The sequence below is a fragment of the Clupea harengus genome, chromosome 15 (assembly GCF_900700415.2).
Source record: "Clupea harengus chromosome 15, Ch_v2.0.2, whole genome shotgun sequence".
NCBI lineage: Eukaryota > Metazoa > Chordata > Actinopteri > Clupeiformes > Clupeidae > Clupea > Clupea harengus.
Window position 1 is genome coordinate 3,955,785 of NC_045166.1, and position 15,169 is coordinate 3,970,953.

The 15,169-nt window shown below is 46.7% G+C and overlaps 1 protein-coding gene across 1 annotated transcript in view; it reads left to right on the forward strand.

Annotated features, from left to right (window-relative positions):
- mdn1 (midasin AAA ATPase 1) overlaps nucleotides 1-15,169 on the forward strand; it is a 44,788-nt gene that overhangs the window by 7,158 nt on the left and 22,461 nt on the right. Inside the window, exons 18-54 of the mRNA XM_031581853.2 lie at nucleotides 150-294; nucleotides 470-566; nucleotides 674-787; nucleotides 928-1,075; nucleotides 1,176-1,283; nucleotides 1,410-1,561; nucleotides 1,807-1,985; nucleotides 2,083-2,291; nucleotides 2,381-2,527; nucleotides 2,632-2,773; nucleotides 2,878-3,012; nucleotides 3,279-3,417; nucleotides 3,735-3,992; nucleotides 4,186-4,324; nucleotides 4,486-4,615; nucleotides 4,923-5,183; nucleotides 5,446-5,643; nucleotides 5,895-6,103; nucleotides 6,296-6,418; nucleotides 6,773-6,970; nucleotides 7,058-7,165; nucleotides 7,592-7,780; nucleotides 7,886-7,975; nucleotides 8,132-8,395; nucleotides 8,647-8,911; nucleotides 9,549-9,708; nucleotides 10,786-10,902; nucleotides 11,186-11,394; nucleotides 11,536-11,684; nucleotides 12,334-12,533; nucleotides 12,836-13,059; nucleotides 13,344-13,457; nucleotides 13,641-13,770; nucleotides 13,847-13,953; nucleotides 14,084-14,217; nucleotides 14,745-14,905; nucleotides 15,038-15,158. Coding sequence (XP_031437713.1) covers nucleotides 150-294; nucleotides 470-566; nucleotides 674-787; nucleotides 928-1,075; nucleotides 1,176-1,283; nucleotides 1,410-1,561; nucleotides 1,807-1,985; nucleotides 2,083-2,291; nucleotides 2,381-2,527; nucleotides 2,632-2,773; nucleotides 2,878-3,012; nucleotides 3,279-3,417; nucleotides 3,735-3,992; nucleotides 4,186-4,324; nucleotides 4,486-4,615; nucleotides 4,923-5,183; nucleotides 5,446-5,643; nucleotides 5,895-6,103; nucleotides 6,296-6,418; nucleotides 6,773-6,970; nucleotides 7,058-7,165; nucleotides 7,592-7,780; nucleotides 7,886-7,975; nucleotides 8,132-8,395; nucleotides 8,647-8,911; nucleotides 9,549-9,708; nucleotides 10,786-10,902; nucleotides 11,186-11,394; nucleotides 11,536-11,684; nucleotides 12,334-12,533; nucleotides 12,836-13,059; nucleotides 13,344-13,457; nucleotides 13,641-13,770; nucleotides 13,847-13,953; nucleotides 14,084-14,217; nucleotides 14,745-14,905; nucleotides 15,038-15,158 — 5,973 coding nt within the window. The remainder of the gene's footprint in view (nucleotides 1-149; nucleotides 295-469; nucleotides 567-673; nucleotides 788-927; nucleotides 1,076-1,175; nucleotides 1,284-1,409; nucleotides 1,562-1,806; nucleotides 1,986-2,082; nucleotides 2,292-2,380; nucleotides 2,528-2,631; nucleotides 2,774-2,877; nucleotides 3,013-3,278; nucleotides 3,418-3,734; nucleotides 3,993-4,185; nucleotides 4,325-4,485; nucleotides 4,616-4,922; nucleotides 5,184-5,445; nucleotides 5,644-5,894; nucleotides 6,104-6,295; nucleotides 6,419-6,772; nucleotides 6,971-7,057; nucleotides 7,166-7,591; nucleotides 7,781-7,885; nucleotides 7,976-8,131; nucleotides 8,396-8,646; nucleotides 8,912-9,548; nucleotides 9,709-10,785; nucleotides 10,903-11,185; nucleotides 11,395-11,535; nucleotides 11,685-12,333; nucleotides 12,534-12,835; nucleotides 13,060-13,343; nucleotides 13,458-13,640; nucleotides 13,771-13,846; nucleotides 13,954-14,083; nucleotides 14,218-14,744; nucleotides 14,906-15,037; nucleotides 15,159-15,169) is intronic.

Genomic DNA, 15,169 nt, shown 5'->3' on the forward strand with positions numbered 1-15,169 from the left:
ATTAAAAAAAAAAAGATTTTTTTTTAAGAACATTGTTTTTGTGGTGTCTGTTTTCAAGAAGGTGATTGCGTGTGTGTTAGCGGAAAGACCTGCCTCAGTGGATGTGTCTGTAAAGCTGGTCCATGAGTGTAGATCCTTTGTGTCCACAGGGAACGCTCGCCCAGGCGGTGAAGAGAGGAGAGTGGGTGCTGCTGGACGAGATCAACCTGGCTGCAGCAGAGACTCTGGAGTGCTTGAGCGGTCTTCTGGAGGGGAGCACAGGATCTCTGGTGCTTCTGGACCGAGGCGACACCGGTTAGTCCACCTGATACTATCCCTGTCTCAGTCTCCAAATACTCGCTTTTTGTTTTTAACCCAGACGTCATTACTTTGTGATTTAATGTTTGTGTATTTTTTGGTGAGGTCATTCATGGTGACTGCATCAGTGTTGTTTGTAAAAGTTGTCCTCGTGTTTTTGTCTGGGGTTCAGAGCCGTTGATGCGCCACCCAGGCTTCCGCCTGTTTGCCTGCATGAACCCCGCCACCGACGTAGGCAAGAGAAACCTGCCGCTTGGGATCCGGAACAGGTGAGCTCCCAGGGTTACTGAGCCCCGCTCACATCGTTTGAGAGCTTTCGTTTTGAGACTGTTTATTTTCTTTTTTTTAAATGTTTTATTTTAATGTTTTATTTCAGGTTTACTGAGCTGTTTGTGGAGGAGCTGGAAAATGAATCGGACTTGCGCATCCTTGTAGCAGATTACCTGAAAGGCCTTAATTTGAGCAAGAGTGTCATCAATGGAATCATAAGGTCTGCTTCCTCTTTATGTTCAAAACAAAATCTCTTCCCGTATAGAATATTAAAAAACAGTATTGCTTTTGAAGCTACAAGCAGTTACAAAATGTTGTTGAACAAACTGGTAAATATGTGTGTTGTGTGTTTTTGTTTAGCTTTTACCTCACGATTCGTGAGGAGGCCCACACCCACCTGGTGGGCGGCACGGGTCAGAAACCACACTACAGTTTGCGCACACTCTGTCGTGCTCTCAAGTATGTCGCTGCCAACCCCTGCTACAGCATCCAGCGCTCCCTCTATGAGGTAGGAGAGACCTTCACAGATCTAGGTGTTAGAAGGAGCTTTAGATTTGGAGCTGTAGACAGGCTGTGCCTAACGCCATTCTCCCTCTGATGTCTCCCAGGGCTTCTGTTTGAGTTTCCTGACACAGTTGGACCGCTGCTCCCATCCCGTGGTGCAGAAACTGGTGGTTCAGCACATCCTCGCAGGAAATGTGAAGTGTTTGAAACAGGTACATTTTTATACGAATTACTTCTAAAATGGTGAAGGAAAGGCATTACTCCGACTGCAGCAAAGAGATTCAATGCATTGTTCTCTCGGGGGAAATATTGGAAATGTTTCTTGTTTTCTCCTCCAGCCAATCCCAGAGCCCAAGGACCGCCGCTGTGTGCTGATGGAGGAGTACTGGTTGTCTCAGGGGGAGATGGAGCCGGCGGTGGACCCTTTCTACATCCACACTCCAGCTGTCAAACTCAACCTGCGGGACCTGGCCAGAGTGGTGTCTGCTGGGTAGGAGAGCGCTCCCATCCCCCTGCTTCTCTTTTCAGAGTTGCACTCTCACACTCTGACAGGATTATTTAAATGACTTCTACATGTGTGAAGAGCTACTTATAAAACCATCAGTTTTTAATGCTTATTAGATTCTAATTGGATGTTAATAGTTCATGGAAAGATGTCTTCTCAAATCAAATTACTGTACTATGTGTGTCTTTCTTTCTTTCTATGGTATTCATGATTGTTTTGCTCTCTCTTAGTTCCCATCCGGTGCTAATCCAGGGGGAGACGTCTGTGGGAAAGACGAGTCTCATCAAGTGGGTGGCGGCTGCTACAGGCAACCAGTGTGTGAGGATCAACAACCACGAGCACACTGACATCCAGGAATACCTCGGGTGCTACTCCTCCGACGACAGTGGGAAGCTCATCTTCAAAGAGGGTACTCTCTTTTTTCAGTCTTTCATTATTGAAAATCACCTTTTTAAAGTGTAGTTTCCGTTTCAAGCCGATTTCCTTTCTGTGCCTCTGGGACGTAGGTGTTCTGATTGATGCCATGCGAAAGGGTTACTGGATCATTCTGGATGAGTTGAACCTGGCCCCCACGGATGTCCTGGAGGCTCTTAACCGTTTGCTCGATGACAACAGGGAGCTCTTTGTGGCAGAGACACAGGAAGTAGTGAAGGCTCATCCCAGATTCATGCTCTTTGCCACTCAGAATCCTCCAGGGCTCTACGGTGGCCGAAAGGTATTTTCCATCACAATAAGTTATTACCTGCAGCATTTAAACTCCAGAAAGATGAAGAGGTTTTACTTTGAATTTTGTTCCAATTTCAGGTGCTGTCAAGGGCCTTTAGGAATCGCTTTGTTGAGCTCCATTTTGATGAGCTGCCCAGTGCTGAGTTGGAAACCATCCTGCACAGGAGATGCAGCCTTCCCCCGTCCTACTGCACCAAGCTGGTGGACGTCATGCAAGAACTTCAGGTTCGGCCAATGTCATCTCCACCCGCTGTTTTTGTCTTCATTGCTTTATTGAGCTTTGGATGGTAAATAAATGTGTGTGTGTGTGTGTGTGTGTGTGTGTGTAGTCATTGCGCAGGGGCTCCAGTGTGTTTGCGGGGAAGCATGGTTTCATCACTTTGAGGGACCTGTTTCGCTGGGCGGAGCGGTACCGGCTTGAAGAGCAGACGGAGGCCTCTCGAGACTGGTTGCAGCATTTAGCTGATGATGGTATGGTTAAGTGTAACGACTACGGTCTCATTGTCAGTTTTACACTCATACTGGCATGGAATGGTCTTAGTGTAATCTCTTTTTACTTGTTTTCTTTGTCTTAGGATTCATGCTGCTATCAGGACGAGTCAGAAAACCAGAGGAAGTGGAGACCATCCAGAACATTCTAGAAAAGCATTTTAAGAGGAAAGTGAATCCAGACGTCCTGTTCTCACATGAACCTGTCATCACCCAGTTCAGTGAGTGCACATCTTACAAGTTGGGCTTGCTGCAGTAGATGGTTTGTGGTGTATTGTCAAAGTAATGAATAGAACTTTTTTTTTAAAACACATAATAGATAATGCAGTTGTGTGTGTGTGTGTGTGTGTGTGGCCACCATTGGCTTTGTTTTCATTATGGTGTATTGAGTGTGAATGTTGTTATGTCCACTGTGCCTAAATGGCCATGGTCAAGGATGACTGGTGATGTGCCTGTTCTAACCACCGCCCCTTGATGGCATTCACAGGTCCCTTAATTGACAGCATAGCTGGAGTTCCTGAGGAGTTTGGTCATGTGGTCTGGACCCAGGGCATGAGGAGGCTGGCGGTGCTTGTAGGTCGAGCGCTGCGGTTTCGAGAGTCTGTTCTGCTGGTGGGAGACACGGGGTATGTTTGAGAGACCTGTGTGCAGTGAAAGGCAAAAGTGTTTGTTTATGTTTATACTACCTAACTACTAGATTAGCGTGGCTTATTTAGCAATGCCAATGAAAAGGAGGAAAAGGAATAGCTTACTGACTGTTTGATGTAATTGTAAACCTTCTAAAATCAGTATCGCAGTATAGCACCATGACGCTCTTAATTTGAATCTTTGCCAATACCAGAGCAAATGTACAATCAATCAGATACAAATAATGAATGATGTAATCTACATGTTATTGTAAGTCAGTACAGTCATTTCATTTCACTATTCTCCCCCCTTCCAGGTGTGGGAAGACCACAATCTGCCAGCTGTTTGCCACTCTGGCCAGCCAGAGGTTCTTCTCGGTGAACTGCCACTTACACATGGAGACGTCCGACTTCCTGGGCGGGCTCCGTCCAGTCCGCCACGCCGGCGCCGCTGAGGACGGCCGTCTGTTCGAGTGGCACGACGGACCTCTGGTCAGGGCCATGAAGGAGGAGGGCGTGTTCCTGATGGACGAGATCTCTCTCGCCGACGACTCCGTCCTGGAAAGGCTCAACAGGTGGGCAGTTGTGTACTCACAGTCGTGTATTACGGTTGTGTACTCACGGTCGTGTACTCACGGTTGTGTACTCAGTACTCACAGTACACACTCATCATCAATCACACAGTACATAACGCAACCTTAGAGCCCATATACAGGCATAGAGTCATGCGTCAGGCAGCGCTGCTATTTGTCTTGTGTGTGTCACCAGTGTGCTGGAGACGGAGAAGATGCTGGTGCTGGCAGAGAAAGGCAGCGGTGACGATGACGACGTGGAGCTCATCACCGCAGGGGCCAGATTCCGTCTGGTTGCTACCATGAACCCAGGGGGAGACTTTGGGAAGAAGGAGGTATGTTCAGAGAAGATGAACTTCAATCCTCACCACTTTGCAGTCTCAGTGTATTGTAGTCTCCATTTTGAGTTAATGCTGTTGAGTTAATGTCTAAATGAAAAATGGGATTGTGTTGGTGGTATTTGACCCGCTTGCCTTGTTGTCACTGTGCCCTCTAGCTCTCCCCTGCATTGAGGAACAGGTTCACAGAGATCTGGTGTCCCCAGTCCAACAGTCGTTCAGACCTGATGCTGGTAGTCCAGCACAACCTGCGCTCGGGCCTGTCTCTGGATGAGCATGACCATCAAGGTCAGCACCCTCTCTTCAGGACATGATGCTATCTGTACCCCATCCTTGTATTGAACACTGTCTTTTGAGCATCAAACACATTTTCTGCTAATTATTTCATAATGTGCTTTCTTGGCATGAAATGATTTGAGTAAGACACGCGTGACATTTCCAGACCAATACCATGCCGTATATTTCTGCTGGATCTGTTTGCAGTGTTCGGTTTTGTATAAACAAATAGCCGTATACAGTGGGCTGTCCTTAAAGCCAGAAAAAGGTGTGACCGATGTCAATCTGCATTTCTTTTTTTTTATACTACCCCCTGCAGGGAAAGACATTGCTGAGCTTATGCTAGACTTCATCGAGTGGCTGACCAATCAGGACTTTGGGCGGCGCTGCATCCTGAGCGTGCGAGACATCCTGTCGTGGGTGAACTTCCTGAACCAGGTGTGCGAGCGGGACGCGGATGGCTTCATGACCATGGGGGAGGATGAGGAGCAAGACGAGGTGGAGTGGGACCTTCGTCTGAATACGGTCACAGCTTTCATCCACGCTGCCTGCCTGGTGTACGTGGATGGAATTGGCTCAGGTGGGTCAAGGGAAGGATCAAATAAAGAACTTATCAAAAGGGCTCATCTCATTAGCCTTTATTTCTATTATTTGTATCTCAATGCGAGTGGCAACTCTGTCATATGAGGCTTTTCAGACTCTGCCATAATAGGGGTTAGGGGTTTGTGTCTTCATATGAAGTCTAATTCACTTTTGCCAGCTTGCAGGTGCCCCGTGAAAAGCATCTGGTGCTTGTTCTAACTCGAACATTATTGCTTTTTCTGTGGTCTGGATCCTGACAGGTACCACTGTGTCGGCAGCAGATAACTGTCTGGCGGCCCGGCAGGCCTGCATGGACTTCCTGAAGCAGAGACTGAGCAGAGACACCGAGCTGGATGAGGAGATACGGGACGCCCTCAGAATCTACGACACCAGCCTCCACCGAGAGCCAACCTGGGGAGAAGACTTCTTTGGCATCGACCCTTTTTACATCCCCATCGGTATAACTGTAGTTTAGGATGGACAGATACGTGCTAAATACGTGTTTTAAGCATATACATCTACATGACAGCTGACAGTTTTTTTTTTTATTCATGTGAAAAATCAAGGTTTATAAAACACCTATTTTCAAAATTCAGTTTCCTGTACATGAAAATGTCAATTTAGAGTAATTAAAAGCACATGTTCAGCTTATTATTTGCCATCCCCACAGTGCTTTAAATTTCCGCCATTATAAATCCTTGTGTGGCAGGTCCTGAGAGTGAGAGCAGGAACCTGACCGACTACACCCTTGCGGCGGGCACTACTGCCATGAACGCCCAGAGACTCCTGCGGGCCCTGAAGCTGCAGAGGCCCGTCCTGCTGGAGGGCTCCCCTGGCGTGGGCAAGACCAGCCTGGTGGCAGCTCTGGCCAAAGCCTCAGGGAACCGCCTCATCCGGATCAATCTGTCTGAACAAACAGTACGTCTCATGATTAGATTCCCCTGGACAAAACCACATAATTACACCTTACACTTTTTTTCCTTCTATGTCTGAGGGAATAGGTGATCCTGTGCTATATCTCTGTAATGGAATGCTGTCTGTCATAGTTTAACATTACTAGACTCTTGCTTTGATAATGTATTTTCCTCATGAGCTTGTTTCTTCTTGTAGGATGTGACCGACTTGTTCGGGACAGATCTGCCAGTGGAGGGTGGCAAAGGGGGGGAGTTTGCATGGAGAGATGGCCCTCTATTGGCAGCACTGAAGGCTGGCCACTGGATTGTCCTGGATGAGGTGTGTACTTAGGCTTCACTGCTGTTATTACTCATCGCATGGCATTTAAATGCTTCTAGGCCATAGACATATTTTGTCTACTTTTTAGTTTAGAAAGCTTAGTTTAGTAGTTTAGAAGGGAAAAGTGTGTTGTTTTTAAGCTTTAAGTTGTCATTTGCCTTGTAACCGACCTGAGGAAAGAATATATTATCATACTGAAAACTGTCATTGTGATGGATTCAAATGAATGGATAAAAAAACCTGAACTTGTCCTTCCAGGTCTAGTGAGGAGTCTTCTAAGCTCTGATTTGGCTCTGTGTGTTATTGTGAAGAGGAATAGCAACTCTAAACTTTGTTTATTTTGCGTCATTGCAGCTGAATCTGGCCTCTCAGTCTGTGCTGGAAGGACTGAACGCCTGCTTCGACCATCGAGCAGAGATCTACATCCCAGAGCTGGGCATGAGTTTCCAGGTGCAGCACGAGAAGACCAAGATCTTTGGCTGTCAGAATCCCTTCACACAGGGCGGAGGTCGCAAGGGCCTCCCAAAATCATTCCTCAACAGGTTCACCCAGGTGGGTAGAAGCTTCAGTGATGTTCCAAACATATCAACAGGATTTTACTGCTGGTTGTTTCTTTCTAAATGTGAACTTCCTGTGCAGGTATATGTGGATCAGCTCCCCAGTGAAGACATGGAATTTATCGGGAGTTCCATCTTCCCAGCGATCGATAAACAAATAATCTCTAAAATGGTTCAGTTCAGCAACAGGGTAAGTAGTGATGTTCTGTCCTTCCATATTCAATGGAGAGAGCTCTGTTGGGATTAAATACTTTTTCCATTTCATTGGTTCTCTGTGTTAGGTAACCTGGCATCCTGTCAGGGTGACGTATACCCTGAGCTGACCTTACAATGTTAACTCACACTGTGCCCACTGCCACCCTGCCAATTAAACAGGCTTGCCCTTACTGACGGCACTGTTTGGACACGCCAGCCTCAAACACATAGGTTGGATAGAGAGGAATTTGAGGAAGTGTTAGGGATGGGTCCCTGGGTCTAAAGAAACAAAACAGTCTTTGCTCTTATGTATTCTCGACTATACTCTACACTTTCCTAACCTTTTTTCCATCATGTAATGTGCTGATAAATAATGATTGACATCCTAATGTAATCTGTTGTTTTTTTATTTCCCTTTCAGCTGGTTCAGGAGGTCAGTGTGGAGAGGAGGTGGGGACAGAGAGGGGGGCCTTGGGAGTTCAATGTGCGTGACATCTTCCGTTGGTGTCAGCTGATGCAGGCTGACCAGTCACCTGGCTTCTTCAACCCAGGGCAGCATGTGGGGCTGGTGTATGCTGACAGGATGAGGACTGAGGCAGATAAGGCCCAGGTAACCACCGCAACATCGGGGCATATTTATGTCAAGGTATATGTGGCGTCTGTGTTGCACTCTGTGTGGAATTTTGTGCTAAGATGTGTTGAATTCTATATTCAGGTGCTGGCTACGTTCAGAAAGGTGTTCGGTGCCGACTTTGAGCCCTACACGGGTTCCCGCCAGTTTCATATAACACCACTCAATCTCCAGGTCTGTCAACACCTCCCCTTTAACACTTCTTCTATGTCTGAGTTGTCATAAAAACCTCTGATCATTGTTATAAAAACCTCTGATCATTGTTATGAAGTTGACATATCCGTCTCCTCTCCTCCTCCTCCTCCTCCTCCTCCTCCTGTCGTCCTTCAGGTTGGCTTCTCTGTGCTCACTCGCAGTGGGGGGGCCCCTGTGGCCCTGGACCCGCCCCTGTCCATCACCCACCACGCGCTGCGTCCTCTGGAGTCCCTGATGAAGTGTGTGGAGCGGGGCTGGATGGCCATCCTGGTGGGCCCCACGGCCAGTGGGAAGACCAGCCTGGTGCAGCTGCTGGCCCTGCTGACGGGCCACCGCCTGCGCGTCATGGCCATGAACAGTGCCATGGACACCACCGAGCTGCTGGGGGGCTTTGAGCAGGTCAGTCACTGTGGATCACATGGGTCTCCTCCCATATTCAGTACATAAAGCATATACAAATACATATACATGTACTTATACATCGTAATACATATATAAATACATATACATGTACGTATACATCGTAATACATATATAAATACCTAAACCATATATATCAAATATACATGTAATAGATACATAGAACATACATATTCCATAATGCAAAGACATTTCTTGACATTTTAAGACCCTGTCTTGTACCTGCACAGGTGGACATCATCCGACCCTGGCAGCAGGTGCTGGAGAGCGTGGACTATGTGGTTGCCATGGTGACACGGCGGGGGCTGATGTCACTGGACGGAGCAGTGCAGGACACTGAGTTTCTTCTGAGCACATGGGGGGCTTTCCGCCGCTGGCTAAAGGAGGAGGGGCTTGACCGCACAGAGGGAACAGTCACCTTTGAGGCCCTCAACAAACTGGAGGTCATCATTGTCCTCTTGCAGAAGCTCAACACCAAGCTGAAGGTCTTCATAGGTAGGTTGACAAAGTAGTCCCCTTAAGCTGAAGAAACATGAAACCCAATTACATGACCTGATAAAAGCATCTTCTGCTTTGAATATGACTAATCTGTTGAATCGATGTTGAAGAGTTTTGATGGTGTAGTTGGTCTGTACTTCTGGATTGCGTGTTGTTGAGGTGTGCTGTGCTGTTCTGTGCTGTTCTGTGGTGTAGTTGAATGCGTAGTCTGTGCTCATGGTTAGCGTGTTGTTGAGGTGTGCTGTGGTGTGCTGTGGTGTGCTGTGCTGTGCTGTGCTGTGCTGTTCTGTGCTTATGGTTAGCGTGTTGTTGAGGTGTGCTGTGCTGTGCTGTGCTGTGCTGTGCTGTGCTGTGCTGTGCTGTGCTCATGGTTAGCGTGTTGTTGAGGTGTGCTGTGCTGTGCTGTTCTGTGCTGTGCTCATGGTTAGCGTGTTGTTGAGTGGTTCTTTTCTGTGCTGTGCTCATGGTTAGCGTGTTGTTGAGGTGTGCTGTGCTGTTCTGTGCTGTTCTGTGGTGTAGTTGAATGCGTGTTCTGTGCTCATGGTTAGCGTGTTGTTGAGGTGTGCTGTGCTGTTCTGTGCTCATGGTTAGCGTGTTGTTGAGGTGTGCTGTGCTGTTCTGTGCTGTGCTGCAGACATGTCCAAGCTGCAGATGGACTTCACCCTGCTGAAGGAGCGTCTGGCCCAGATGCAGGACGGCTGGAGCCACGGAGGCTTCGAGTGGCTGGATGGCATGCTGGTGCAGGCGCTGCAGGCGGGGGACTGGCTGCTGATGGACAACGTCAACTTCTGCAGGTCAGGAACATGACGAGCCCTCTGCTTATAGCAGGAGTGGGACATACATAACAAGCCCTCTGCTTATAGCAGGAGTGGAACATACATAACAAGCCCTCTGCTTATAGCAGGAGTGGGACATACATAACAAGCCCTCTGCTTATAGCAGGAGTGGAACATGACGAGCCCTCTGCTTATAGCAGGAGTGGAACATGACGAGCCCTCTGCTTATAGCAGGAGTGGAACATGACGAGCCCTCTGCTTATAGCAGGAGTGGGACATACATTACAAGCCCTCTGCTTATAGCAGGAGTGGGACATACATTAAGACATTCACTCTTGTTTTGAGTTGTTTGGTGGATTGGGTAATTGAACTCTCGAACCAGTAACAAGGAACAACTGATCGAGAGTTCAATCACCCAATCCACCAAACAACTCAAAACATGATTGAATACCAACAGGAGAATAGGAGAATTTTGGCAAATTTGACTTGGGCGCTACCCACATAATCAGCTGTGCTGCTCATCCCACAAATGCATGATCCCTACAAGTTGGACATCATTGTAAAGGTAAATAAACAGGCTTTCCAACAATATAAAATACAATCCCAATTAGCATTGTAACAATAGAGAAATAATCGACCAAACACAAATTTCCAAACCTTTTTTGACGAGTTTATATTGTTGTGTCCATGTGAAGTGGTTAGTAATGTAATATTGTTATGTCCATGTGAAGTGGTTAGTAATGTAATATATATTGTTGTGTCCATGTGAAGTGGTTAGTAATGTAATATATATTGTTGTGTCCATGTGAAGTGGTTAGTAATGTAATATGTATTGTTGTGTCCATGTGAAGTGGTTAGTAATGTAATATGTATTGTTGTGTCCATGTGAAGTGGTTAGTAATGTAATATATATTGTTGTGTCCATGTGAAGTGGTTAGTAATGTAATATATATTGTTGTGTACATGTGAAGTGGTTAGTAATGTTATATATATATATATTTTGTTGTGTCCATGTGAAGTGGTTTGTAATGTAATATATATTGTTGTGTCCATGTGAAGTGGTTAGTAATGTAATATTGTTGTGTCCATGTGAAGTGCGTCAGTGCTGGACCGTCTAAATGCCCTGCTGGAGCCTGGTGGTTCTCTGACCATCAATGAGAGGGGAGTCATCGACGGGACGACCCCCAGCATCACGCCACATCCCAACTTCAGGTACAGCTGCCTATTGGTTCAGGGAGACATCTTGCTAACACCTGAGTGAATTTGAGATAAGTCAGTGTACAGATGTATTTCTTAACCATTAACTTACAGCAACTAACCATGCTCAGAGTATGTTACGGTTTTTAATATTCTCTATTTCTGTCCAAATATCCAAATGTGAAGAAATAAGAACTGACTGACCATGTAGACGTCACCATTTTTCAGCACTATAGAGGAAAAGCACCATCATCCCCAAAAGTACAGTTGAACTTAACATTTAACGTGCTTCACTCAGATTGTTCCTGGCTATGGACGCCATTCATGGGGAGATCTCCAGAGCTATGAGGAACCGGGGAGTTGAGATCTACATTCCTGGGGAGCACGAGGCGTTGTGCTGGGATACCCTGGACCTGAAGACCCTCCTGCACACCGCAGGGGTCATCGGAGACTGTGTGTGTGACCTGCTCATGTCCATCCACTCCGAGATCAAAGCCACTATCTGGGGTAAGCCCTGAGCTTAAACGGTGACCTGATCCAAAAGCATTCCTGTGACGGTTTGGGATCTTGAACGATTGTAGCATAAATTACTTCAAGTCATCAAAGTGCTTCAAGATGGTTGATGTTGGAATCGCTTTCCCCCCCCAGATTCCCCAGCATCCTCGGTCTCGTCCCTGTTCCATGCCGCCACTCTGCTGTCCAGCCAGCTGCAGAGAGGAGTGGACCTGCCCAGCGCTCTGCTGCAGGCCTGCGGGGAGGCCTACTCCCTCAGCCAGCGCACCACTGCCAGCCAGAAGGTACTGGGCCCAAACCATGTGACTACACACCACAGCATTGATTTACACAGTGTTGCATAATACAACCCCAGACAGCAACACAACTACACCGCTGATGCTTCACTATACCACGTAATCTTCTCCATGGAAAGGACAGATATTGATGGAAACAAACTCTTGTGATTGTTTTAACTGTTTATATGACTTACGAACACTACTGTTTATATGACGTAAAACTTCTGAACTCTACTGTTTTTTATGACATAAGACTTCTGAACTCTACTGTATATATGACATAAGACTTCTGAACTCTACTGTTTATATGACATAAGACTTCTGAACTCTACTGTTTATATGACATAAGACTTCTGAACTCTACTGTTTATATGACATAAGACTTCTGAACTCTACTGTTTATATGACATAAGACTTCTGAACTCTACTGTTTATATGACATAAGACTTCTGAACTCTACTGTTTATATGACATAAGACTTCTGAACTCTACTGTTTATATGACATAAGACTTCTGAACTCTACTGTTTATATGACATAAGACTTCTGAACTCTACAATGGCCACATTGATTCCAAAGCGCAGTAGCCTGGACCTCTCTCCTTACATAAAGCACAATGAGCTCTAACCCATCCTGTCATGGCTGTCACTCTCCAGCTGGCTCAGGAAGTGATTGAGCGACAGCTGTCAGTGCTGGACACGGAGGACTGGGGGAACGGGCTGCTGTGTGCTGGCGTCTGGCCAGACAGCGTGCCCTCTGCTCTCTTCTCCACCGAGGACTCCTGCTTCTCCAACGTGCTCAGGGATGGCCAGGTCCTGTCCTTCTGCCTCAACAGCCTCAACTTGCAGGGCAAAAGGCAAGACAGACACACACACTCACATGAGTTATTTTCCATATTTGTTGTGTGGGTAGGTCGTTTTAGACCAAAAAAAAACTTTACGGCTGCTTAAAATTGTTAAATTGTTCTCATGTGACATCTACATAGAGGTCAGTGTGTAGTTGAACTGCAGGGACTCTGTTTCTACCACATGTGACAGTTGTGTAAAGTCATTTAGTCATTTGCTTATAAACATGGATGTGGAGCTCTGACATACTTTGCTCAGTTGGTTTTAGTGTAAATGACATTACCTCGGTCTTCGGTGTGTCTCTCTTGTCCAGGAGTCGACCACTAAGCCTAACTGACCTCCAGAGGGCCATGCAGATCGGAGTGCTGCACGAGGGCCAAGTCTTTACAGGCACCGTGGGTGACGTGGGCGCTGAGGACGCCATACATCTGCTTCCCACGGCCGTCCGAATCCTGACTGAGCGAGCCTCCCACAGCGACTGGATCCTCCGCACCACATGGCTCTCGCACCTCACCAAGAGCTTCAAACATGCACCAGGTAGGCTCTCCAATCTAGCAATGCTCTTTGTGGATCACCTCTCACACCCGTGGAATCTTGGTTTCCACTATGTAATTACCATGAGTAATTTGTCTTTAGTCTGTGATTTAAAATGTGTAAGTGCAGCTGTCATTTGTACATTTGTCAGAAATCCAACACACACAGGGAATGGATTAGTGTGGTGTTAAATCTCGTCTTGACTGAAGTCTGGCTACTTGCCCCCACTACTACTGCTACATTTCAGCCAACGTTAGCCGACATTAGCATGGATTCTCTCTCCTCAGATGCGGTGTTGCTGCAACTGGAGACCGGTAACAGAGCTCTGAAAGCTGTGTTCGGTAGTAAGCTTGCCGGGAAGGGCAAAAGCCTCACAGAACTGCTACAGCCACATAGCACAGGTATGGACACACACACACACACACACACACACACACACACACACACACTCTGTCTGTCTCTCTCTCTCTCTTATATACACACACACACACACACACACACACACACACACACACGTCATATTATAAAGGGCAGCGCAAATGACATGTTCTGTATGTATCTGTGATGTTCTGTGTGGTTTGCAGATGACTACAGGATCATGGTAGACATGCGATGGAACAAACAGTACCTGGACATTCTAGCCAACACGTGTAACTTTGAGGATGAGGAAAGATACATGGAGTTCATGGATGCTCTGAATGCGGTTGCAAACAGGTAAGGAGATGTCTCCGTGATGTAGTGGATTGAGACCGTTAACATGCATATCTTGAGTGTTTTTATCTGTGTTCAGGATTATTCTACTGATGGACAGAGAGGAGAGGGCAGCCACCGGAGCCTTGGCAGGAAACGCATCTCCACATAACAGCGCTCTGAGACTAGCCACAGCCTATTCAAAAGGTATTTGTATGTTTCCTCTACTTAGGGAAGCATTCGGTGAGCTTCTTTTAGTTGAGCTTCTATTTTAGTATGTGATTAATGGTGTAACTAATAATGTTGCTTGCCTTGATGCTAATGTGATCTCCTCCAGGCTCAATGGACATCAGCCACCTGCCCCACCCCGTGCTGGTCCACCTGCGCTCCTTCTTTGACCAGTGGGACTCCTTTGTGCTGCAGGCTCTGCAGACCGGCCAGCCATACATCTCCGATCACCTCATGTTTGAGGTTTGTTTTGCAAACTACTTACACACACACACACACACACACACACACACACACACACACATACTCTCACATATGCGTACATATCTCACATGCCTTTCAACTCAGCTGAGGTTATTGATTCTTTCAGAGTGAAAACTACCAATTATGTAATTAAGCAATAAGGTACGAGAGGCAGTACTGTATCGTCAATAATGTACTGTTCAAGGGTGTTGTTAGGCCCGACGCGTCAGCTGAACCAATCAGAATGCTTGATTTCATCTACCCGTATTATAATAGACCACTACATGCTGTATTGAAATACCATTGTCCACTTCTCCACTTTTGTTCAGGCTCAGGTTTAACCTTGAGAATTGTATCGTCGGTGAGGTCTTTCTGTTTGTCCTCAGGTTTAACCTTGAGAATTGTATCGTCCGTGAGGTCTTTCTGTTTGTCCTCAGGTTTAACCTTGAGACTTGTATAATCCGTAAGATCTTTCTGTTTAACCTTGAGAGTTGTATAATCCGTAAGATCTTTCTGTTTGTACACAGATCCTGCAGCTGCTCCAGTGGAGGGATCGTTTCTGGCACGTGTGTAACTCTCTGGCGGCCGACACACGGGGAGTGTGTGTTCTGTCACTGCACTGGCAGTGGGTCCACAAACACCTCATCCTCAGGCTGCCCCAGCTACTCATGGGAGATGGAAACTATGAGTGAGGAAACTTCTTGTCTTCCCAGCATTGTGGATGTGGTTCTAATGATAGTATGTTCTGCTTAGAGCAACATACTGTGTTGTAGGTTTTTGTTCCTGTTCTGTTCTTCAAACACTCCTTTGTGTGACGCAGTGGTCAGCAGGAGATGCAGGCAATCTCCACAGCCATCCAGAACACGCTGTCCAGCTCCGCCTCCGTGGCCTCTGCTCTGAAAGGCATTCAGAAGACCTTAGGAAAACCACTGCCATTCAAGGTACAGGACAC